General features: G+C 36.7%; 1 protein-coding gene, 1 long non-coding RNA gene and 2 pseudogenes across 2 annotated transcripts; all 4 read right to left on the bottom strand.

Moving 5' to 3' along the window:
* Positions 1–2,806: 2,806 nt before the first annotated feature.
* Positions 2,807–3,870, bottom strand: LOC122026823 (annotated as a pseudogene).
* Positions 3,871–3,937: 67 nt separating this feature from the next.
* On the bottom strand, positions 3,938–8,222 carry LOC122026822 (annotated as a pseudogene).
* A 7,581-nt stretch (positions 8,223–15,803) lies between these two features.
* Positions 15,804–18,196, bottom strand: LOC122027302. Its single transcript, XR_006124353.1, has 2 exons — positions 17,873–18,196; positions 15,804–17,780 (listed from the first exon to the last, which is right to left on the bottom strand). It is a non-coding gene; the product is annotated as an uncharacterized LOC122027302 (long non-coding RNA).
* Positions 18,197–21,908: 3,712 nt separating this feature from the next.
* Positions 21,909–23,587, bottom strand: LOC122027300 (protein RRC1-like). The gene is made up of 2 exons (XM_042586238.1): positions 23,442–23,587; positions 21,909–22,574 (listed from the first exon to the last, which is right to left on the bottom strand). Exons 1-2 carry the CDS (start codon positions 23,514–23,516, stop codon positions 22,359–22,361), a joined length of 291 nt encoding a protein of 96 aa, XP_042442172.1. The 5' UTR covers positions 23,517–23,587; the 3' UTR covers positions 21,909–22,358.
* Between the last annotated feature and the right edge of the window lie 2,784 nt (positions 23,588–26,371).

Genomic DNA, 26,371 nt, shown 5'->3' with positions numbered 1-26,371 from the left:
CAACTACATTTATCATAAAAGTAGACATTTGACCAATGTGATTCTTATTTCTAGATAAATGTTTATACCAAAAGCTAGGCTTTTAGTATACACTCTAACACTTTCATGAGAAAGGATGACTTAGCCTTTTTCCAGGTACATATTGATTTCAAGAACTCTAATATAAGAATTGTGGCATGCAATACAACTTGTACAATCAATGCATTTCTGCATTCTCCAAAACTATATCTCCTACCTGGTTCTTGTAATTAGTAGGGGCAGTCTGTTGCAGTGTATTACTCGCTGCAAACTAGTGAGACCTGCAGCAGTACGACAATGCATTATTACAGAGTACTAAATTCATGTAGAGTTATGAATATGGTTATCGCGTGAAAAGAGAGTTTTATATGATGTCTAATCTTCATCTACCAGTGTGAAACCAGCAAATATGTTGGCCTGAACATGTTTATTAATTAGCCCGTATGATCTCTGTGAAATACATGATGCCTAGTATAGAGGATAACTTAGAAAAATAGAACTGAATATGGATGATTTTTGTATTTGTCCCTTTTTTTATATCTGAAGACTCGTAAATCCTACACTGTCAACCGACAAATAAGACCTTAGAGTCTATGTATTCTTGAAAACACTTGCAAGTGTCATTTTTTACATAGTTCAGGTCGATTCTACAATTCAATGCATATGTCTGGTCATTTTTTAGTCTAAATCTACTCTCGTTTCACATGAAAGATCTGATGGTAAATTAAGAGAATGAAATTGCATTCTATAAATTATTGTTGTAAGAAAATATGCTGTTTTATTTGTTGTTTGATTGCATTATTTTTAGGCTTTTTGTTCTGCTCAAGCAAAAAAGTCCTAGCATATCTAGATGTTATTTTTAAGAATTCATTGTCACATGTACATGAAAGTTAAATGCCAATTCATTTAAATTTATGTCACTTGAAGAAAGCTTTGGCTTGATCGTAGTTCAACATGGAACAAATTAATAATCTCTTAAGTCATTTTTTGCTTGTTGCCCATGTGCTATGTAGTAAGTCGATTGTCTGCCACTTGAAAGGTTGTCTGTTCATATTGGTTGTCTTATATTGTTGATGAAGAATCTTAAATTATTTGTGGTACACTTTTGTAATGTGTTGATGTGTTACTATAATAAATTGACTTAAGGTACATCCCTAACGATAATTTGCTACTAAGTTTGACATGAAGCAATATTTCGTTGCTACCAAAATTGTAGTTTCATACAAAAACTACATTGCCAGAAAGTTTTGATTAGAGACAATCTGACTCTTCTTTTTCTCAATCTTAGTAGAAATATTACGAGTGTTCTTCTTGAAGCTGATACTGTTGAATTTGATTTTCTTAAGCTATTTTATTTTATAATTTGTTATCATCATCATAGCCACGTTTTTCCCAACAATTTGCGATTGGCTACAAGGCAGGTTTATGTTTCAATTTAATCATGTGAACTTGTTAACGTATCTCGCCGAAGTGCCAATTTAAATGTGTATTCAGATTAAGAAGCAGAAACAGTAAACTTATGACAAGCAACAAGAATTCGAGAGCTTGAAGTTCAGCTCCGTAAGGCAGAAGCAGTAACTTAATCAAGTAAGGCAGTTAGTAAGAAAGATATTAAGAGCTAATAACACTAACGAAACCAAATAATATAATTAGATTAAAAAATCATAATGCACTATACTAGGATATATGACACAGAGTAGATCTTGAAGAGAAACTTAATAGTCAAGTAGATTGGATGCATAATCATATATACAACACAGATTGGGTGCATATTCATAGACTCAATCATGATAAGGATCATAAATACTTGGTCAACTAAACTCGTAGATCCAAAATCTATATACCTTTCTATACTTGATTGGCTAAGCAACTTCTATGTGTGTGTTGCTGCACAAGACGCAATATTGACAGATGAAGTCTGGAACTCATTGTATGTGCCATAAAGATTCATGGGCAATCCTAAGTTCTAGGTGTTATGGAAGGAAACAAGCTGCCTCCTATATTAAGATTTACCTTGTAATCTGCATGTATCATGTTCAAAATTAATAATATTGAAGAAATGTAGAAGATCAAAAAGATAAAAAGTAGAGATTGTATCAATGACAGCAATAAGGTAGAAGAAATGCCTCACTCATCAAGTGATACTTAACAAGCACAATAACCAATATATAGCATTACTTCTTAACTCAAACATTTCTGGCTATATGATGAAAGTGTACAGGGCAACTCAAATAAGTTCAAATTAAGTCAAAGCTTTCTTAATTAGCTGATGATTATCATAGAAGGCATAGTTTGTTAGAATCATAAAATTAACGATTCACACACAAAAAATGATATAGTTCTATTTATGAATTGGAAGTGGCAAACTATGGCAATTTAATTTGATACAAATCTTCTTTATGTGATTCTAAAAATATGAAAGAGAACCCATTAAAAGTTAAATCTAACAGTATATAAATTTAGCTCATTATCCACCTACTATCCACATTAATTTATACCTTTAGCATGCTTGAACTAGTTCGGCATGTTTTTTACATGTAATGCTGAAGAGGAAAGTGGTTTAGTGACAGGTGATCTCAAGATCAGAATAGTTTGGCATATATAGTTCTAGCTACTTAATAGCAAGGTCGGCAAAGAAGGATTTGTAAAGCTGAAAAAGCCAGCCCACCTTCCTTGTCACAATCAAGGAAACAAGCCAGGGATCTACACTTGAAGAGCTGTCAGGCAAAGTTTCAAGACTAAAAATGTATTTAATAAGAAAGGAAACCTCTTCTGGCCAAAACTCATATGCATCTTGACCTTATTGGTTTAGTTGCTTCCTTTGACATACCAAACTACTCTTCATAGGATTTACAAGCAACCTGTGCATTGGATTAAATAGTAGCATGGCCATGAAAACTTTCCATTTTGTGTAGTACACAAGTGAAAACAATGACAAATTTATCAAAATAAAATTTACCCTGAAAGACGGTTTGGCAGTCTGAGCTTCATTCTACTCCAGATTTGCTTGGGAAGTGTATCAACTAACGCTAATCTTCCGAGCTTATTTTGTGGAGCTCCAGTAAGTATAGTTTTAAGACTTTCAGTCTCAGCTCTCCATGCTGTTTCAAGTGAACTTTCAGATCCAATAGATCCATGCTGCCTGTGCCGAAGCAATAGAAACAGATTGACCAATCAGAGCAACCCAAGGAATATCTGCAGTAGAGGTGGCCCTGAGACAAAAGAAGAGCTTGAACTGCTGCAAGACTTTTCTGGTCCCCAGCAGCTTGATCAATTTTGAAACTGAGATTAAATACAATTTCACAATTAGAAATAGGAATTTGCAATGGAATCATCCATTGATCTCTGGTCTTACACTTGGAAGATCGACTAATTTTAAAGATGGAGCTGGTCAGTAGATAAAAAATAGTGAGTATAACTAAAGCTTCATAAATAAGAACTACAAAACTGCAAACAAACAAGAAGAAAAGACAGGAAAAGAAAAAGGTAAAACCTGTACTAGTACGAAGTTTCAAATATATCTCATTTGCTCGGCCCTTTCTGGAACCTTGAACTCGAGCTATGCAAATTGTGAATGTAAATAAATCAAAAATGCTATTGCATAGATTTATGTTCCTACTTGCAGAGGCTGTTGGGATTTGTTGTCTATTTGCAAAACAATTGATTTAGTGCCAAGTGAACTATCTCTTTGCAGATCAATACTGATAGGGGCTCGAGTAGCACCATTCTCTCCAGTGGGCTTCAAGCAATTAAAACCAATTTAACTGGCATAAACTCACAACATATTAGAAATGCAATTCCAAATTAGTTGATTGTTGTGCATTAAAGTGTAACTAATTTATACCATCGCATCTCTGGTATATATTACAGAAGCTGTAAATACGGCTAAAAACAAACAACAGAATAAAATACTATCTGATCACATAGACGCGCCGCCGCCACTTTGCAAGGTGATTAGTCCGAAGTAGGCCCCACCAGGCCCTTTGGACATGAGAGAGGCGTGGGTCTCATTCTCCACGACGGCGCCCTGGTCAAGAACGCTGATGAGGTGGAAGTGTCGGATGGTGCTGAGTCGGTGCGCCACCACCACGCTGGTCCGCCCCACCATCAGACTCTCCAGAGCCGCCTGCACCGCCTCCTTCGACTGTCTGTCCAACGCGCTCGTCGCTTCGTCCAGCAGCAGGATCGCTGGGTCCTTCAGGATCGCCCGCGCGATGGTGATCCGCTGCTTCTGACCGCCAGAGAGCTGCAATCCCCGGTCGCCGCACTGCATCTCGTACCCATCCATCAGCGAGCTGATGAACTCGTGCGCGTTCGTCGCCCGTGCTGCCGCCTCGATCACTGTCAGTGTCTTTTCGTCGTTGCTCCCGTACGTGATGTTCTCACGAATGCTTCCGGCGAACAACGTCGGCTCTTGGCCCACCATGCCAATGTACTTTCTTAACGCTCGGAGGTTATACGACTTGAGGACCCTGCCGTCGATCTTGATCGTCCCTCTGACCGGGTTGTAGAACCTATGGATGAGCCCGATGATGGTCGACTTCCCTGAGCCACTTTGCCCGACGAGCGTCGTTGACTTACCGTCCTCGATTCCGAGCGAGAAGGCTCGTAAGATGACCACGTCGGGGTGCGCCGGGTAGGCGAAGTCGACTCCGTGGATTTCGATGTCACCGACAATCCGCTCGGGACAGTGGTCGTTTGAGTCGTTGGGCTCAATGGCTGTGACACGGTCGAGCACGGCAAAAACGGAGGCAATGGCGTCGACACCCTTAGCGAGGTCGGTGGTCATGCTGCCGGCTTCACCGATGATGCAGCCGATGGAGACGAGGATAATGAAGGTCTGAAATAAAGCTTTGGCGGATATGAATCCGCCAGCGATCAATTTGCCTCCGTACCAAAAATCTAGAGCCCATGTGCAAATCATGAGACTTTGGGAGAAAGCTATTCCGGCGCCGGCAAACCATGACTGTCGGACGCACTCCGGCTTGCGCCTCCTCGAACATGTGTAAAATGCGTTCTTGTGGGGAGAAGGCGGTGATGGTGAGGAGATTGGCTACGGCATCCGCCGCAAGCTTGCTGCTGTCGATCTGGCTTTTGTTGGCCTTGGAGGAGAGACGCTTGAGGAGGACACGGCGGGAGTAGAAGCAGAGTATGATGATGGGCTGGATGGTGATCATGACGAGGGCCAGTCGCCATGGTGAAGGAGATGGCCACGACAGAAGCGGTCTGGATTATGAGGGACATCCGATCGCTGACAAGGGAGCGGACGACGTTGGCGTCGTTGGCGCACAGATGGTGCGGTGGAGTTCTCCTCTTGATTAAACCAGCCAACCTCAAAAGTGAGGATCTTGGACAGCATCCGCAAGCGGATGCGCTTGGTGAGAGACTCGCCCATCGCGCCGAAGTTATAGTGCTGCCCAATGTTGAGGATAAATGAGAGCAAGGAGAGGGCAAGGAAGACGAAGGCGTAGGTCCTCGTCTTGTTCTTGATCTCCTCTTGGTCCTCGAGGAAAAAAACAGATATCATACTGCCCAAGGTGTAGGAATAGGTAGGCTGGATAGCGCTGAACACGATGGTGCTACCACTGCCCAGCAGCGCCTGCCGCCACTCCGGCGCGTTCAGCTGCAGCAGCCGCGGGAAGGATGGCACCGGTAGCCTCTGCATCCCGGTGCTATCTTCGGCGTTCTCTTCCGGCGATGCCAACGCTATGGAGCGGTTGGAGCTGTTGGGACTGGCGGCGGAGAAGCAGGAGTTCACGCTGCTGCTGATGCCCAATTGCACGGTGCTGGAGCCGGTCTCTCCTTCGAGGAGGTGGGCGGTGGTCCTAGGGGTGTGAAAAAATACCGAAATTTCGGTATATCCGCACATATCGTACCGAAATTTACCGAACTATACCGATTTTACGTTATATCGAAAATTTCGGTTCGGTAAAATATCGTACCAAAATTTTTGGTATCGATATCGATATATGATTTTTAGTGAAATTTTCGGTATACCGTACCGATATCGAAAATTTACTCAAAACGGTATGAATACTAAAAATTCGATATACCGAAATTCGGTATACCAAAATTTTTGTACGATATCAGTATAAAAAATTTTTATACCGTATTTTTTGGTACGGTAAGGTTATGGGAGTTGGTGGTTCGGTATACCGTACTGAACCACCCCTGGGTGGTCCGATGGAGGCGGACGAGTGAGGAGTAGAGGCCGTCGGAGCGGGGTAATGAGGTGATCATGAGAGCCGATCTCCGAGACGCGGTCGTCCTGCACGACAGCGATGACATCAGCGTGGCGAATGGTGGAGAGGCGGTGGGCGACGACGATTGTGGTGCGGCCGACAGAGGTGAGGTCGAGGGCCTCCTGGACGATGCGCTCCGACTCGGAGTCGAGGGCGCTGGTGGCCTCGTCGAGCAGGAGGATCTTAGGCGACTTCAACACCGCCCTGGCAATGGCGATTCTCTGTTTCTGGCCACTGGACATCTGCGCTCCTCTTTCTCCCACCTGCACACACCATTCTTTCCAGCATCACCTGTCTTAACCAAATAAAAAACACACATCTTACCTTCGTGTCGTATCCCTGAGGAAGTAGCGAGATGAAACTATGGGCATTGGCAGCCATGGCGGCGGCCACCACCACCTCCATAGTGGCGTCTTCCTTCCCAAAGAGTATATTCTCTTTAATAGAGGTGGCAAACAAAGCGGGCTCTTGGCTGACCAGCCCTATCTGCGATCTTAACCATTTCAGCTGCAGCCTCTTGATGTCTGTCCCGTCGAGCAGAATCTCGCCGGCGAACCGCTCTAGCAGCGCAATCACCGTCGACTTTCCTGACCCGCTGCCTCCCACCAATGCCACAGTTCGCCCTGCTGGCAGATTGAGGTTGAAGTCCGGGAATATGTAGTTGTCCGGCCTGGAAGGGTATGTGAACTCCACGTTTCTGAACTCCACGTCCCCAGACAAGTTCTCTAGAACTTCTCCATTCGAGCTGCCAGAGTCTATCTTCGGCACTCGCCGGATCACCTCCAAGATGCATTCACCGACGGAGATCGCCTCTTAGAAATACTTCAAATTGGAGAGCCCCGAACCGAGTGCCCTGTCCCAATAATTTGTTAGAGGAAAGAAGAGGAGAGGAGAGCAGAGAAGGGAAGAAGAAGAAAATTGGGAATTTACAAGCCGCCGAAGATGATTGAGTTGCTGACAGCGAAGACGGTGCCGCCCTTGCCGCCGTTATACATGACGATGCGGCTGCAAAACCAAACCAAGAAAGCCATAATGGCAAAGATGATGCCATTGCTGTCGACGTCCAGTCCCTTCGTGAGGCCCTGGCAGAGACCGAGCTTGACGGAGTCTTCAAGCGTGGCATAAAACATGGTTATGGTGCGCTCCTCCTCCACAAAAGAGTAAACGGTGCGGATGGTGGAAACGCACTGCTCCACCACCGTGCCAACCTTCTGGTACTCCCTCCGCATCTTTCGAGCTAGCTCCATGAGGATGCGGCCGTACAGGATGCCGGGGATGACGAGTAGCACCACTGTAGGCGATCCCACCAGCATCAGCCGCCATATCATGGAAAATCATCTCGCGTAGCATCCGACGAAGGTGGCGCAATTCATTATGAAGTTGGGCACCTTCTCGCTTAGGCAGTCTTGTATGACGAGGTTGTCACTGGTGATGCTGGTAATGACTTCACTGCTGGTGCCGGTGTTGAGGTCGAAATATTCAACATCCTGCCGGAGAACCGCTGTAAGATACCGCACTCGCATCCGCGACGCCTGCTGCTCCCCTGTTCTCGACCAACAGTAACCCTCTGCCCAATGATCCAATCAATTAAAATCAACAATAAATTAAATTAAATAATCAATTCTATCAAATCAATAAATCTTACCCATGAACGATGCTAAGAAGCTACCGTCAGCCAGATACACCAAGTATATTACGTTCTAGACAGAAAGTAGCTTAGAACCAAAGAGTACTGAAAAACTACTATTGAATAGGAATAATTTGTACCTCGTTAACCGCTTCGATGGAACCCTGACCCATGTCATTGAAGATGACACGGGCGAACATGAAAAAGGCTGGTATTGCAAACCCATCGCCGACGACGCCGATGAATCCCCGAATCATCAGCAGCGTGTCAACCATGTCCCCATGGCTGAATATGGACTGAAGGGAAGGAAAAAAAGTGAAGATTGGAGAGCTCATTTTGACCAGCGTAGAACAACAGGTACTCTGAAACTGACAAGAACAAAAGCGGTACTGAGAAACTCATGAGAAGAAGCTAATGAACAATGTTATCAGAAAAACTCACGGAGATGATGCAACTCGCGAGGACGGCTCTAGATCGAGAGACGGTCGCCTTGGGAAGCAGAGAACTCTCTCAACCGAAGGGAAGAAGAAGATCGAGAGACAGTCGCCTTGGGAAGCAGAGAACTCTCTCAACCGAAGGGAAGAAGAAGATCGAGAGACAGTCGCCTTGGGAAGCAGAGAACTCTCTCAACCGAAGGGAAGAAGAAGATCGAGAGACGGTCGTCTTGGGGAAGCAGCTCGGAGAACTCTCTCAAGAAAAGAAGATCGATGGTCGCGCTTGGGAAGCAGTGAGGAGGCGGAAGAGAAATGGAGGACACGGTGAAATATAAAAATGGAAGTCACAGCCTATTCATGTGACGGGCTCGTGTAGGGGTGGGAAAAAATACCGAAATTTTGGTATACCGCACATATCGTACCGAAATTTACCGAACTATACCGATTTTACGGTATATCGAAAATTTCGGTACGGTAAAATATCATACCGAAATTTTCGGTATCGGTATCGGTATATGATTTTTAGTGAAATTTTCGGTACACTGTACTGATACCGAAAATTTACTCTAAACGGTATGAATACTAGAAATTCGGTATACCGAAATTTTTGTACGGTATCGGTATAAAAAATTTCTATACCGTATTTTTTGGTACGGTAACGATATGGGAGTTGGTGGTTTGGTATACCGTACCGAAGCACCCCTGGGCTCGAGTTCAGAACGAAAATCGGGTGCAAGGGGCAACAACGCGAGGGTGCGTTAAGAATATTTTAAGCGAAGGGGGTAAAGAGTTAGAGAATAAGGTGATTTGTATAAATAAATTATATTTCAAACATATAACTAAATGCATATTCAAAAAAAAAACATTAGTATTTAAGAAGGCTGCATATCTTTTTAAAATATTTTTTCTATTAAAAATACATATAACAAATTGTCGAGTATAAAATTAACATAAATGATCATGCCTATGATCTCGTTGGTGATTATTGTCTTTTGCCGCATGAAATCTAGCCGCACAATTAACAACTATTTTTTAATAAATCAATTAATTTTTATTAACAGGTTTTACTTGTTTTTTTTTTAAAAAAAAGTTCGAGTAATTTGATTACTCTTCAACTTTTAGACGAGCTTCAAAATTTAGATATTTTATCTACGTTCCTGAATACTTAAAAAAAACAAAATTTTATATTTTTTTTAAAGGGACGTGCTTATTTTCGATTATGCCCCTCCCTTTTTAATTTTAAATTAAAGAAAAAAATAGAATTCTTTATTTAAACTTAACTGAATAAATAAAAAAAAATTAATAACTTAATTATTTATCAAATAATTTAATGCAAAAGTTGATGATCCGAAAAAAAAACTTTTTTAGAATTTATGTCATTAAACTCAGGATCATCTCTTACAATTATCAATATTTTTTAAATAAAAGTATAAATACAAAATAAGATTAATAAAATTATAAAATTAAAGGAATGCTAATAAAAATAAAAAAAATATTATTATTATTATTTTAAAAAATAATAGTTATAAAAAATAAAAATAATAAAAATTAAATAACCACAAATATTAAAATTATATGATGTTGATTTTCAAGGATTTGTTATTCCAGAAGAAAACATCTCGAAACTATATAAACCTTTTCAGCACTATAAAAAAATCTATCAGCTTTGAAATGATTTTAATTAGATTTTACAAGATCAATGAAATCCATTGATGAACGTGAAATAATTGGAATTAATAAAAAAAAGTGAGAGAGAACATGTACATGTACCGACATGGTTTGTAAAATCACAATCTGAATCTTAAGATCATATGATCCCATCATCCGAAAGTACTAAATCGATGAGTAATCAATTGACTTCGAGTTTTATAGTGAAATTGAAATAAGATCATTGTAACGGTGGAATCTTACAAATGATTCTATTCCAACGGACAACATCCTCATTGGCAGAACTATAGACAAGAAAGATCAAGGGGTCGAGAAAAGGAGCCATATTTATTTTTTCCATAAAGGAAGAGGGAGGATCGGAGGAGAGGTCGTGGGCAGAGATTTGTGAGATCCATCTCGCAACAAAAAAGAGGAGGCAGCAACCCTTCAGTGAAGGGAGAAGTGACCTTTAGATTTTTAATTGAAAAATAAAGGTTTAATTAATTCATCCAATCAACTTCTAATTATTTTTCTAATTTAAATAAGACAGTTTAAATAAACTTACTCAAATCCTAATCTAATTATCCCATTAAAATATATATACATTTATTTTGAATTATAAAATTTTTAAATTTATATATAAATCAACTTATTATTGTCATTAATATGATTAATATTATTATTAACTTGATATAATTTATTTTAAAAAATTAATTACATATCAAATTGATTCAGTTTTCATTGATCAAATTCATCTTCCTATTAAATATTAAATTAAGTTTTTTTTTAAAAAAAAATATAGGATCATACTATGCTATTCTAGTATCTGATCCTGACCCATCTAATTCTATCCCCAAATTAATCCAGCATAGGATTAACAAATAATTATTGATATAATTCACCTGTTAAATCCAATGGATAAGACTAGCTCTTCAAACTCAATTGATTCACCCAACCCGTCTAGTCTAGCTGCCCTTCTACATAGACTCACCCAATTCATCTGACTTGATCAGTCAAGCACAAAGTTAGTTGAGCTAACTAGGCAAGCCGGACAACCATTCTCGGTAAGCAAAGAATGAATACAAATTCTAGCAAACTCGAAATTTCAAAAATAAAATTGCGACTAAACAGAGGAATATTATAAGGTCTCATGTAGGGACTGATTGAACGCAATCAGTACTGGTGTCCTTTGTCGAATACGTTTAACAAAGGTCGAGATTGATTGATTGATTGAAATAAGTTTCGACAAACAAATATATATATTTTCTCTTTCCATCACAATATTGCAAGTGAGAACATCATAGGTTTCTCTTTCCACCACGTTGCAAATGAGATCATAAGTTTCTCTTTCCATCACAATAGATTTAGCATGATTGATAAAGAGCGCAATAAGGTCTCCTCATGTAGAGACAGATTGAACGCAATCAGTACTGGTGTCCTTTGTCGAACACGTTTAACAAAGGTCCGGATTGATTGATTGATTGAAATAAGTTTCGACAAACAAGTATATATTTTTTCTCTTTTCATCACAATATTGCAAGTGAGAACATCATAAGTTTCTCTTTCCACCACAATGTTGCAAATGAGATCATAAGTTTCTCTTTCCATCACAATAGATGCACTATACCCTTAAGGAAAATTTTAGTGTTCCTGTAAAAGTTTGGTGCTACTCTCAATTTGGCTTAAGCACTCTTGATCTTCTCAAGATGATCATTACCTTCCAGCTTAAGTTTATCCCTTTACTCTCAAAATCACTAAAATTGGAAATTCTTGTTGAAACCAATAGATTGATATTCTCAATTTTTTTCCCCACTAATTAGAGACATGCAAGCATTTTGATTTGAAAATATGATAATCTCAAATAGTCTCATTGCTATCCCTATGATGACCAGCCCGATGTTACGGAAATTTTCCACCGACCACCATGGTAAATCAGAAAACGCACGCGACGACCAATCTAGAATTCCAGCATCCTTTGATTACGCCCTCCATTTGAAGAAAAAATTGCTATAAATACGTCATAGCTAGGATTCGAACTATATATATCTAAGTGACAACTTGGATATCCTACCGCGACACCATGGCACCGGAGACACATTTTGATTTGAAAATGCATAAAGAGGTGGAGGGTGAATCAGAGATGATGGAACATTAGTCAAAAGAAAGTTTGATAGTGGAACAAAGAATTCACCTTTTCCCAACTGAATAAATATTTAAAATTAAATGACTTCTAGATAAATTACTCTAGTACTAAAATATATATACTGTTATATGTTGGTTACAAGGGATCACACTACAATGACCAACAAAGATCAATAGTGTAAACTAGAGAAAAAAAAAGGGTACACTGTTAGAAAGGAAAAAAGAGAAAAAGCCAGTTGATCTCTCCATTGTACACTAAACAAATGGACAATTGAGAAAATTTACAATTCAAAAGGGAAAAAAAATGGAACGAACAATGGAATTTTGTTATCACTGCTGTCCAAGAAAATGATGTAGAAATTAATGGTCCTATTAACCACTCGCCAGCGTAAATTCATAGCAAACTAAAGAGCTTAATAGTTTACAGAAAACTTTCACAAAAGTATGATCTAGAAGAAAATACAATTTCGTAACCAGCTTATCTGATTAACTTTTCTTGCTTCCTTGATCATTTGTAGTATCAGATAAACCAAATTCGAATTCAAGTTGTCGATGATAAACTGCTACCTTCCTATCTATTACTTCAGCACTACGGAGACCTTGTTCCTCAAGAGATTCACGGTACTCCCAAACTGCAAACTACACTTGTCTACGATTCAGCTGTATGGATATTGTTCCTTCATTGAACTTGATGCAAAGCTATATCTATTATTTAGTAATATTCAAATCTCTTAGCTTGCTCTTTTTACATTATCTGGGTTTGCTTTTATCTCCCTTAAGCCCATACAAGTTCAACTCTAATCAATTTATTAAGCCTAACTATAGAATCTATTTACCGTTGAACAGGTTTGTACCATTTTAAACTATTTTCTCTCATTTACATCACAGCTTACACCTAATCTTTTAAGGATATTAGTATCAGTAATTGGGGAAAAGCCCAATCAAGACCTTTGTTGTTCAGAAACACCCAAGCATAACCCTCCATTTTAAAAATTCTATAATATGGCTCCAACACAATAAAATGCTTCCAGACCAAGATTCTAACTGAAAATTTGGTGTATATGATTTCCATACAAAAATGTTTTCATTCATGTACAAGATTTTTTTTTATCCACTCATTTTTCTTGTGTGAAATTGGAATTATCTTTTTCATGGGTCCTTAATAATGAGCTTTTCAAAAACAAGCCTTGTAGAATATATTCACATAATAGTATCTTAGTAGCTTTTTCCCTTCGATTTTTTTTTTTTCATTTTTAGTAAATCCACATCCATTTTAGCATGCTGGCTGATAACGATGTCTGTCACACTCGTAAATCAAATTAATAATGAATATTCACTGAACCCCTTAATTTCGCAATAATGTTGTAGTAACGAGCCCAGGATCGAACCTCGAGGAACCAACGGTAGGATGTAATTTAGGATTGTATTTTATTCCTATTTTGGGGTTTCTAATGTAAAGATGGGGGTTAAAACTTGAATCTAAATCTAACAAAAGTGAAGCACAGCAATAAAGAAATTAATCTAATGCATAAATGAAATCTACTTGTGTGCCAACAATCAAACCCAAACGCATTGTCACTTTACGTTGTGATTAAATTATTAACACACACTTAACCTAAGATTGAAATAACAAATATCAAATTAAATATGATCTTAAGCAAGATGTAAACCCTAATTTAGAACTTAAACACTAAACACTTAACCAAACATCAAATTAAACACAAATTAAACTTAAACAAGGAAATGAAATGCTAGATTACTTGCTAAAACATAACAAACATTAAAATGAATCTATTCTAAGTTGTAAAAAACAGTAACAAAATGAAATAAACCCTAACCGATCCAACTCACAACCAATCCATACAAACTTCACACTCTTGCCGTCACACAAGAATGCCAAAGTCGAGAACACCCAACTCTGAACCTCAGTGGAGCATCTCAACTGCGTCTCAGTTCAAGGAGTGCTCAACAGTGCCGACGGACCACCCCCGACACGCTGGAAACAACCCTAAACCCAATAATGGCCGAAAATCTGGATTTCTGCAACCTCCAAACTCTGAATCTGGAATTACGCTGTGGATGGTGGTGTGATGTAGGATGGAGCTCAAGAACACCGGAAGACCACCTCCAAATGTTGCTGATGGGAATCGGAGTCGTCGATTGGAAGACCACCTCCAAATTGGCGCTGGAATAGAGAAGGCCGGGAGAGAAATTCCGCCAGAGGAACCACCCAACGACGGGTCCAGATGATCGAAATGAAGCCGCCGAGAAGCTCACCGCCGAGGTCGAATCTTGAAAGAGTTGATCGGAGAAGGAAAGGGGCCGGAATCCGGAAGAAGCCGCGCACCGGGACGAAGCTGCGCGCTGTGGAGGATCGACGAAGCCTGGAAGCTACTGTAGCTTCTGTTTTGAATCTGTTCCAGATCTGAACGGACGGCTGTGATTGATTTGGAGCTTGATCAACGGTGAAAAGTCGCCTAAAATCCAATCCGGAGGTACTGATCTTGATCTAGGGTCTGGATCTACTCTCCCTTAGGTCGGATCGACCAGATCTTCACTGGATGGTCCAGATCTGTCCAATCTTCGATGAACGGTCCAGAATGTTTCGGGCTGGATCAACGGCTGGATGAACTCAGATCTGGATCAAAACTTCCGGATCTTCATCAATGGCTCAGATCTGCTCTTCATTAGGTCGGATGGACCAAATTCTCAACGGATAGCTCAGATCTCTCCAATCTTCAACGAACGATCCAAATCGACCCAAAGCTTGATCTTCTCGTTTAAACTCCGATTCGAGCCCAATTTCGGTTCGAATAGATCCAAATCCAAGATCGTTTGATGCCTACAAAATAATAATCAAATATTAGCATCAAATAATACAAAAAATAAGATAATTTATAATTAAGTCCAAAAATATAGACAATGCATAAAATGTGATGTAACCATGATTTAAACCTATGAAATCAATATCAAACCATGCATTTATGAATCAAAATAATACAGTAAAATCATGTTTATCAAATCCCTCAAACTGAGTCTTGAACGTCCCGTGCAAGTAAAGAAAACTAAACATCATCTCCACAAAAAATTCCCTAGCAATAATTAGAAGATAGTAAAAAGGAATTTAACTAAGACCATCTAAAGATCACAAACAATCATGAATACAATCCAAACAATAATCAGTAGGTATGGTAGTTTCAATCCAATTGAAAAATTAAGCAAGTTGCATCTCACAAGGAATTTACCTATTCTAGCTCTCACACTCAATCATGCATATAAGTGGAGCTCACTCAATGCAACTCACAACATTTTACTACCATAAGCTTGCTTATTTTCTAATTCTCCACCACTATAAACATAGCAAACATGAATAAAAAGGATTTATCAACAAAAATTGAAATGGAATCAAAAAGAACAAGTGAAGTGAATGTAGTAGGCAAAAGAAAAGAATTTAATGAAAAATTGAGAAGATGAGAGTATTGGAGGAATATACTTGATGAGTTGACCAATTTGATGTGTAAAGAGATGAATACCATATGTTGTTACCAATTCAAAATATCAAGCTAACCTCCCCTTCAATTTAATGGCAAACAAAGAATCTTGATACTCTCTCGATGTGCCAAAAAAAAATTTTCTTACTGTTTTTGCTCTTTTTCCACTTTAATTCCAGCATTTGAACTCAAATCATCTCAAATCAACTAATGGATAAGGAATCCCTCCCCCACACTTAAAACATTGTCCGTCTCGGACAAAGGAATACATCATGCATCTGCAACTCTTTAACTATTGTTTCTTGTCTCCAATCTGCAGCTTTTCCCTTCTTTACTTTCTCTTTTTCTGTTCTTCTATTCTTTCGGAACTTAAGTAGTCAAGAGATATGATTCCAAACCTTAACTCCGGCAAAAGCTCAGATCATATCAGAAAGAAGTAGAAAATCAGAACTAAACAACATTAAACAGGATTCAGAAAGTTTCAGAATTCAGATTCTGATCTGATGAAAACTGCTATAGCTGTCTCCATTTTTTCATTTACAGCTCTTATCAGCTGAATCCAAATCCTTGAGTTTCATTAGTTCTTGTGTCTTCACTGCTGGAAAATTAGACAAACAAATTTCTGCATCTAACTGCTAAATTAAGCTGCCTCAGGTTCAGAATTTTCATCCATTGAAATTGCAGACTTCAAACCATACAAGAGTTAAACTTTAATCCTTCAATTTCAGACATCTCACCAAGCATTCAATAGATAAAAGACCAACTGTATCCTTATGTTCCAGCAGCATATGATTAATTCAAATGGTTCAACAATCAAAAGTTGTGCTTATACTTTCTGCTGATAAGGAAATTGCATCCACTATTTAGCACACAAAACTGATACATAATTGCACGTTCTTCATTCAGACTTAACATTTCTGCATTTCCTGGATTCTGCAATCCCATCTTCTTCAGATATCAGAGGCTGTTCTGTGAACTCAAAAGTATGTGTTTCTTTCTGTGTGAAATTAGTAAGAACTCTGCACATGACTTCTGATCTTCAATACCGATTTTATAATTCAAGGAAATCTCAATTTATCTCAAGAAGAATTTAGTTCTGTCAAGACTTTCATTTAAGTGCTGCAACCTTTAGGAGAAGGAATCCTGATTGCTGCAAAATCAACATGAAAAATTGGCACTAAACAGGGTTCCAACTTCAGCATTCCAGAAATCCAAATTTCAAATGAGTTTCAAATTAAATCATTAAGAGTTCAGCTTTAATTTAGTTTGCTACTGATCAGGAAAAGCTTGAAGATTTGGCACGAGCAGTATTTATAGTTCCTTCATGTTCTGCAGGGTTTTTTTTTTTTCTCTCTTCTGCTTCGTTTCTTCTCACAATTCAATATCCAGAAGTCAGCCAATTCCAAACTTAGCTCTTCTCCAACCAACTCTCCCTATCGCCATCTTGCACTTCTCTGAGAATTTTCAGAATTTAATTGACAAACATTTTTTTTTTTTTCTGCATCTAGAATCCAGAATTCAGCTTCACAGAGTTAATGCTTCCAAAGAAAATTTCAGAATTAGCAATCTGAAAGTCTTTCAGCATAAGACTTGTAAGGTTAAGCCTATTCGAGAATCTCATTTAACACTAAATAAACAGGATATTAAACTCCAAACCAAGCTGACCAGACACATCAACCATAATCGGCACAACACTTGTTTCAAACAAATCACACCAATTCTGAATTCAGATTCAACTACAGTTTAAGAATCTGCTAGACTTTTAATTTCAATTCTGCAACTCATGAAATTATATCTGATTTGCTTGAGGTGTACAATGGGCAGTAAATAAAGGCAGGATTCTGTATCAGACATTTAGATCTGAATTTGCTGGATAAACATCAAAATTCAGACAGCAAGAACTTGATGAGTTTAATTCATCACTCTTTTCCTTTTCTAATCTCCTCCAGTCCTGCAATTCAGAACAAAAATCAGACTGAAAACAGAAACAACTGAACTAGGCTGATTCTGAAATTTTTTTCCTTGCACCATGCACTAGGCTGATCAGTTCATTTCTGACGTGCTAGATTCTTCCATACATATTAAGCTTTACAGCAGCAACATCTGAAATCGACAGTGACATCAACACCTTGCCCTTTCCTTTCCTCTATAGCTTCTGGATTTGTAGTTCAAGTGCAATCTATTTAGAATTAACCAGGATTCAACCAAAGTAGCAAGAGATTAAACTCATGAATTCAGATTCATGATTCAATTCTGAAAATCTGCACTCACAATTTCTCAGAGTTTGCCTACTGTCCAAATTCAGCACTGCCCAGATTCAGCAATTCATTTCTGCTTCTACAATTGAAAATTTTCTGCTTCATTTCATTGTCTCTGCATTTCTTCTGAATTAGCAACAGCAATTGCAGAAAACAGTCAACCCAAATGTAAGCATCACCCTAGTGCGATCTCATGGCAATTTCATCCACTAAGTGAATTAAGCAAACACCAGCAGATGATTACAGGTTGCTAGGAGGAAACCACCTACAACACAAAGCTTTCTATGATTATTACCACTGCCCTCCCTGTTTCAGAATAGCTTCAAGCTATACAGAATTATAGAAGCAATACAAAAGGCAAAGGAAGGAGCATAGTAGCAAACAAGAACTACCAAAAGTTTGGATCTTCATACAAAAACTAGCACACACAAACAAGAAAACTGCAGCTCCTATTCCAGCAATCCAATTTCAGAATTCAAAATTCAAAATCAGAATTTCAGATTTAAAACTTAAGTTTCAGCAGCTCATAAATCAATTCCAGCAATACGAATTCAGGTTCTTTTTCCTACTGATTCATTTTCCTGAATTCATTGGCATGGTCTCACTTGTAGTTTGTTGCAGATGGAAGCTTACTTTTGCACCCGAATGGAAAATACTAAGATTCATTTAGCAATCCAGCTACTCCTGAATCTTCAGTTTCAAAAATTAGGGAATGCATAATTATCATCAAGTTTCTGCATAATTATCAGATGTGCAGTGAAGTAATGAATTCAGCTCAGTAATTTCAGAATTTAGCTTCAATCAGAAAACTGGAAATTAAATTCCAGTTCAGAATTCTAAAAATCCAGTGTATAAGAAATACTAATCCAGTAAATTAGTGCAGACTTTTGGTTCACAATTTGCTACCTTTTGATGTCTTGAAATTTTGATATTTTGGATAAACTACCAATATTCATAACATATCAATGCTCAGCTAACCAGAAATCCCTCTCTGCATTTCTGAACTGACTACTTCAGTTAGACATTTCAACCACTCCTAGATTTAGCATTACAATTCCAAGATTCAAATTGCATTTCTTAAATCTATTGCTCGAGACTTCTTCACTAATTAACCACCATTTGTTACTGGAAATACAAGATCTTCACTTAAGTTCTTCAATGATTTGAAGTTTGCTGACAAAATTTTGGCACACACTTGATACACAATTAAAACTGAATTATGTTTTGTTTCTTGCTGCCCTTACTGGATTCTGCATTTAACTCCCAATTACAGCCTCTAAAACTTGTTTCTTCATTGCATTTAACTCCTGCTCCTTGAAAAATGGTTTCTTTTTGTGTAATTCAGAAAACATTACTTTCATTTCCATTTCCAGCAACAGATTCCTAACCTTCAGCTTCCTATTTCCACTTTTCAGCAGCAGATTTTTTTAGAAATCTGTTGCTTCAATTTGTAGAAGACATAGAAATACAAGAATACCATTTCATATTGTACTACTTTATTTGAAAATGAAATTTATAACAATTGGTTTACAAAGGTTGAATAAATGATAGAAGAGGGGCTTTTTCTTTATTTAGTTGAAGATATTAAAAGCCTTAGAAGTTGGAACAAAATAACACTCTCCCTAATAATCTATTAGTAATTTCGTTTAGGCTACCTACCCCCAAAGCATAAAACTGAAGGATAGAGCCTAATCTATACACTCTATACCAAGTATAGTCTGACCCCAAAACATATAGCAACTTAACTTAGGGTATATTTCTTTACATTATTTTACACTGGCCAACTTCAGAATCATTTTTTTGATCAGGATAGCACTTACCTCTGAAGTTGAAACTATTGGGTATATTTCTTTACATTTCCAAATGATTCCATATGCCAAATGATTACATTTCTTTACATTTCCAAATGACTTCACAGAAAGTTGTAGAGCAAGTTAGTGTAGGATCTCTTCTTCCACCAAAAACATACTCATCCAACTACTATGTCGGGATAATTTAGCTAAGTATATAATCAAAATCTGGCTAGCCAAAGAGTAGGGAAAATATAAACCTGGGCAAAGGAGTAAAGTCTCCAGACATAGTATGTGTGTTCCATTAGTCGAAGATCAAAGAGAAAGTCAAAAAGTGCATTACCACGGCCCTGCCCCATTACAGCTTGTTCAAAAGCACATCCACCGTCAAGAACATACAATGCCATTGTGTCGATCAGGAGCCACAACCACAATGTCTGGAATATTTGGGGTAAGAATGTAGAATGAAAAAATAAATAAATATAATTAATTAACTTGGTTTCTTTCTGAAGGGAAAGCTAATAATTTTAAGTAAGACAAGCATACTTTGATCCAACAAAAAATATTGACAGAAAAATAATATTATCTACACATGAACTGATAAAACAGGCACAGCAGTAATTGGATAAAACAATCTGGAACATGATTAAAAACATATCTAGAGGTTGTGAACCTACAAAATACTACGTGTAAAATCCTTCAAAAGAAGGGAATTTACCTCCTAGTAAACTACATTTCATCATTTTCATTTATCTGCAGGTCATTCTCCACCATCAATGGTATAATTGTACACCTTCACATCCTTTAAGAATTTAATATGCTTTGTCAGAAAGGTAACATAGAGCGTATAGATGGATACGGATATTTTGTTTTACAAAATTTTATTTTTTAAGTAATTTCAAGGCAGATATATGTCCCACCAACCCTGATCAATGCTTACCTTCTACTTCTATCATAGTGATCTTGGAACAATTCAGAATACTTGAAAACAACAGTCCTGAGTACTCAAGTGTTTTTTTTTTTTTGACAAGAAGATCATATAGAACCTTCAACTCAAATACATCTATTAGCATTGAGTTAGATGAGGCCAATAAGTCAAATTTTCACACCCATCAGGATCAGAAAATAGACAGAAATAGTGTTGAAATTAACTGCTAGTGCTGTAAAAGGATCAAAGTACTTAAAAACTTCTCAAGGATATATTGGTGAAATTTAACTTCTAGAGATCGTGGTTGTATCTGCAGGTTGACTTTTATTGGATGAAAATGACAGAAGATGATCAGAAGTAATATGAAAATATCAAAGAAAAAAAATCTCCACAATGTAAAAGTGAAATTTTTCTAGATATTGTGATTGTAACAGTAAGAAGCCTTGTTGCATGAAAATGACAAAGAAGATGTGTTAGAAGTTTTGTCAGTTAGTCTTTGGGTCTAGATGCAATTAGAATGGATTGCATAGGAAAAGAATTTCTGGTGTGTCCTACAAGAATAAGTAATCTCACAGAGATCAGTCTTGCACAGAGAGCAAACCTCACAAAGAGGAAATTTATTAAGCGGAGATGAGATAAAATGATGAAATTGAATCTTTTTAAAAAACGAACCCCAAAAAACCATGAAATAGATCAAATTACATAAGAAAAGAAACCCAACCAAATTAATCTTCTACCAAAATTACCCTACACATCTAAACAAACCAATTACCGATTTAAGAATTACCTCAAATAACATAACCTCCTAAACAAGAGAAAGTACCAAACCATTACACATCTAAAACTTAATAAATACAATGAATTCCTTAATTTGCATTACTGAAGATTTTGAAGACTTTCACAATTTAGTTGTAATTTTTATAAACAGAATAAGGGATTGTTTTTTAAATGGAAAATTTATGGCTTGGTTGATCAGTAAGGAACTTTTACGAGCAGGTTAAAAGAGTTCAGCTCAAGTAGGAAATGAAGATCCAAATATAGATTACTCCAGAAATCAAAATTCAGTTAACTTCTGCATTAACTGCAACCATAGTGTTCATAAAGCACTTAAATGACAATGAAAGCAGGATCTGATACTAAGTTCCTAAAAAAAGTGAAATTGTTAGTTTAAAGTAATAGGGTAGGTTACCTACCAACTCGGAGCTTTGACTAGTAACTGGTGCACCATCAGGTCCAGATATTATAACAGTGTTGTCCTGACAATGACATAGTTAATGATCAAGGAAGCTGATTCCAGCACAAGATGCAGCTTCCTAACTGGAAGCATTGCACATAAATCTTTAAGTAAAACAACCTCCTTATTGACGGCCTGGTTTGTTTTTGTCAGTCCCGCGTGAGGGAACCGATGCACGGGTTCGCTGGCGAAGCAGTGCTTCGGAGTGAATAAATGCTGCGTGGTTCTTGCGCTCTCTGCAGTCTGCTTTCCTGCTTTCTCCTCCTTCCGTTCCGCTGGGTTCGGAGTGCGACGTTCGTCTTGGAGTGCACCTACGGACGACGTGAGTGGTTGTCGGATCTTGGGAGAATTTTGCTGGAGAGTCTCAGCACCGTGGGCGGCAATATATTATCTAAAGGCAGTCGACATGCCGACGTTTCAACCGGAGGATAACTATTTCTGGACTTTACTCTTTTATTTACCTATTTATTGCATGTTTACTATTTTAATGCAAATATATTCCTGTCTTAGTGCTCTCATACAACAACAATTTTTCCCCAACTTTTTCTCATTTTACCACAAAGAAAAATGCCAGTGTATTATTCACTTTGCACTTTCTAGAGAAATATTTCTCACAGGTACTTACAACACCAGTATCTGTATGCCGCTCGTCACACTCTTGATTGCACTTCTCCCTTAGTTCTTGCTCAAACTTCAGCTCCTCCAAAAACTTATCAATATAACGACTTTTCCCCTTCTCTTTCTCCCTAGGTTTCTCATCATCCTTCAGAAAATAACAAAGAAGACGTTAGATAAACAATAGGCAAATATCAAAATACAACTTGCAAAAGCTAATAAAGCATTGAAGATTAAAGCAACAACTGCTCAGTTTGAGACACCTGGCTCTGGAATGCTAAGTGGAGAGAACAATAATCAAATACTCAATTTGCAACCGTATAAAACTAAAACTGCATGATAACTAATGTCAAAGACTAATTCATAGTGGCATAGAATTAAGATAGCACAGAACAAGTTAGTCACATGATCATCTATCTACTTCAGAAAGGAAAGAAAAAGGAGTAAAGCTAGATTATCAATTTAATTGTCCAGCAAAAGAAAATGAGGAATAAAATTAAATAAATCGGATCAATTTAGCCTGAAAATTTTAACAATAATGCTATCGCAAGCTAAGCCAATACAAGCGTCAAAAATATCTTGTTATCATTTATTCACCAGCTTTTTTAGAAAAAAATAAAACATCAAGATTTAAGCAGGAGTATGTCTGTTGCTGAAGAACTGAGTCCGCACAAGCAGTCGATCAATAAGTGAAAGTTTGACGTCGCCATTATGCTACTCCACGAATAAATATATTTGCGATATCCCACTAAAAAAACTTTTTCTTTGTTCAGAACTCCACACATGATGGAATCCAATGAACTAAATGGCAAAATCCAACATGTTGATCATTAAAATTTCCAGTATAATCTCTCTGACCACTTGTTTTCAAGATAATAAGTGAAAGATATGATGTTCCTCACAGAAGCTACAATCTTATCGGTAAAACCATGCATTGTAAAAAGTGTCATTAAGAAATGGCAAAAGAATTTGGAGATTCATTGTCCTGAAACTATGACTGCCAACTCATACTAACCTTTTCCTCAAGTTCTCTTCCATGAGATGGAGGTGGCAGAAAAGATGGCACATACCTGTCAAAGAATAATGACATCAAGAATACATTTGATACACAACTATAGGTCCTTGTACAATGTGATGACAAGAACTTAGCAATGCCACACAATAAACATACATACAATGTCATCTTTTAAAGTAGTAAACGCTAAAGACAGTAGATAATCATTAGTTTAGAAAGGTTTGTGGCCATGCTCAATTAGTGTCGTATTCATCTGTTTGTGATGTGTCATGAAAAGGAAGCAGCTGGAATCAAAGAGAGGGAGACAAAGTGATGATGGATACCTTTTTCTCTTGTATCTTTTGACGTAACCTTTCCCTTATACTTTTATATTTCTATAAACCTAACTTATTTTTGAATCTTAATGGCCACCCAATTGGTGGTCTAGCTGCTGGGTACATCTATTTCCAAAGCAGGGTCGGCACAAGGCATAAGCCATTAAGGCCTATGCCTAGGGCTCCTATTATATTAGGGCCCACCAGATTACATATATATATATATATATATATATATATATATATATAATATTAATTTAAAAATATATGAAGTTGTATATTAAATATTTAAAATTATGGCTAAAGTAAATTTAGTTGAGATTTATTTTCATTGGTAATTTTACTTTTTTTACTTGTCAAATTATATTTAGTGAGTAATTTTAAATTTTTTAGATTTAATCAATAATTTAAATTTTTAATAGATTAAAGTCTAGATCGTTTTTATTTTTTTTTCTCTTGTTAAATTTAATTGATAATTTTAATTTCTTATAATTAAAATTAGATTTGGTTGATAATTTTTTTTATTAAAATTTAATTAGTAATTATTAATTTTTTACTAGTAAAAGTTTAATTTACTAATCAAAATTAAGTTTTGTTAGTAAATTAAAAATATTTATTAGTTATACTTAATTGATATATTTTTTATAAAAATTTAATATTACACTATTATTTTTTTCTAATTTTTTTTCTATCTACTCCGTTATCATTTTTAAAAATTTTTATTTTTCTTTCAATTTGTTAATAATTCGTCGTTGATGTTTATTAGCTAACTATTTTTTATTAAATAAATTTTCTTAATAATTTATCAAAGTTAAAATTGATAAAAAGATAGTTTGATTTACAAAGCGCCCTTCAATACAGGATTCCAAGAAAGAGTCTATTTTATGTAGTAACTATATCTTGTACTTGAACCTATTTCTCTAGGTTACACAATAATTACTATTGTGTTAAGATTTTCTTTCCTCAAAGTTAAAATTGATTGATAATTTTTTTTAAATAGCAATTAAAATGTATAGTAATAATATTATAATAATATTATAATAATTTATTACTCGTTTCCAAATTAGTAATAACAGGCGAAGGTACTCTGAAACTGACGAGAACAAAAGCTGTAACTTGGGAGAAAGAAACTTATAAAGAAGAAGAAGATAATGAACAATGGATACTAAAAACTTATTAGAGAAACTCACGGAGAAAGTACAGAGGAGAAGAAGAAGATCGATGGGAGATGTCGGGTGAGCATTCGGTTAATTCGGTTTAATTTGATATTAATTTTATATAAATTCTTTTTATTGTTATTTTAAACAAATTTAGTTAATTAGGTGTTAACTGAAATAACTAATTCGGTTAATTCAATTTTAGTAAAACTTTGATTTGATTCGGTTAGCCAACACTAAATCAGTTTTCGGTTAATTCGGTTAATTTATGGACCGAATTAACCGAATGCTTACCCCTTCTCAGTAGCTCGCGAGGAAGACTCTAGATCGAGAGACGGGCGCCTTGGGAAGCAGAGAACTCTCTCAACCGAAAGGAAGAAGAAGATCGAGAGACGGTTGCCATGGGGAAGCAGCTCGGAGAACTCTCTCGAGAAAAGAAGATCGATGGTCGTGCTTGGGAAGTAGCGAGGAGGCGGAAGAGAAATGGAGGACGCGAAGAAATATAAAAATGGAAGTCACAACCTATTCATGTGACGAGCTCGAGCTCAGAACGGAAATCGGGTGCAAGGGGCAACAGCGCGAGGGTCTGCATTAAGAATATCTTAAGTGGAGGGGATAAAGAGTCAGAGAATAAGGTAAGGTGATTTGTATAAATCAAATATGAAATAAATTATATTTCAAAAATATAACTAAATGCATATTTAAAAAAAAACATTAGTATTTAAGAAGGCTGCATATGTTTTTTAAAATATTTTTTTTATTAAAAATACATATAAAAAATTATCGAGTATAAAATTAACATATATGATCATGCCTATGATCTCCTAAGTAATTGTTGTCTTTGCCGCATGAAATCTAGCCGCACAATTAACAACTATTTTTTAATAAATCAATTAATTTTTATTAAAAAGTTTTACTTGTTTTTTTTTAAAAAAAATCGAGTAATTTGATTACTCTTCAACTTAACATACTTAGACTAGCTTCAAATTTTAGATATTTTATCTACATTTCTGAATACTTAAAAAAAACAAAATTTTATATTTTTTTAAAGGGACGTGCTTATTTTCAATTATGCCCCTCCCTTTTTAACTTTAAATTAAAGAAAAAAAAATAGAATTCTTTATTTAAACTTAACTGAATAAATAAAAAAATTAATAACTTAATTATTTATCAAATAATTTTATACAAAAGTTGATGATCCGATTTTTTTTTAATTTATTTTGTATTGCCGAATAATGATTATTGCCCTTCATTATAAGAAAATTATTTTTTATATATTATATGTAATATATATAACTTCGACATGATGGTATTTTATGTATCGATATTTCGGTATAGCGAAATTTCGGTATACCGAAATGTTGGTACAGTATCGGTATCATTTCTTAGAATATCGATTTTTTCAGTACGATATACGTTATTCGATTTTGGATACGGTATACCGTACCAACCCAGACCT

The sequence above is a fragment of the Zingiber officinale genome, chromosome 10A (genome assembly GCF_018446385.1).
Source record: "Zingiber officinale cultivar Zhangliang chromosome 10A, Zo_v1.1, whole genome shotgun sequence".
In the NCBI taxonomy this organism is placed as follows: Eukaryota; Viridiplantae; Streptophyta; class Magnoliopsida; order Zingiberales; family Zingiberaceae; genus Zingiber; species Zingiber officinale.
This window is presented reverse-complemented; position numbering and strand designations above follow the sequence as displayed.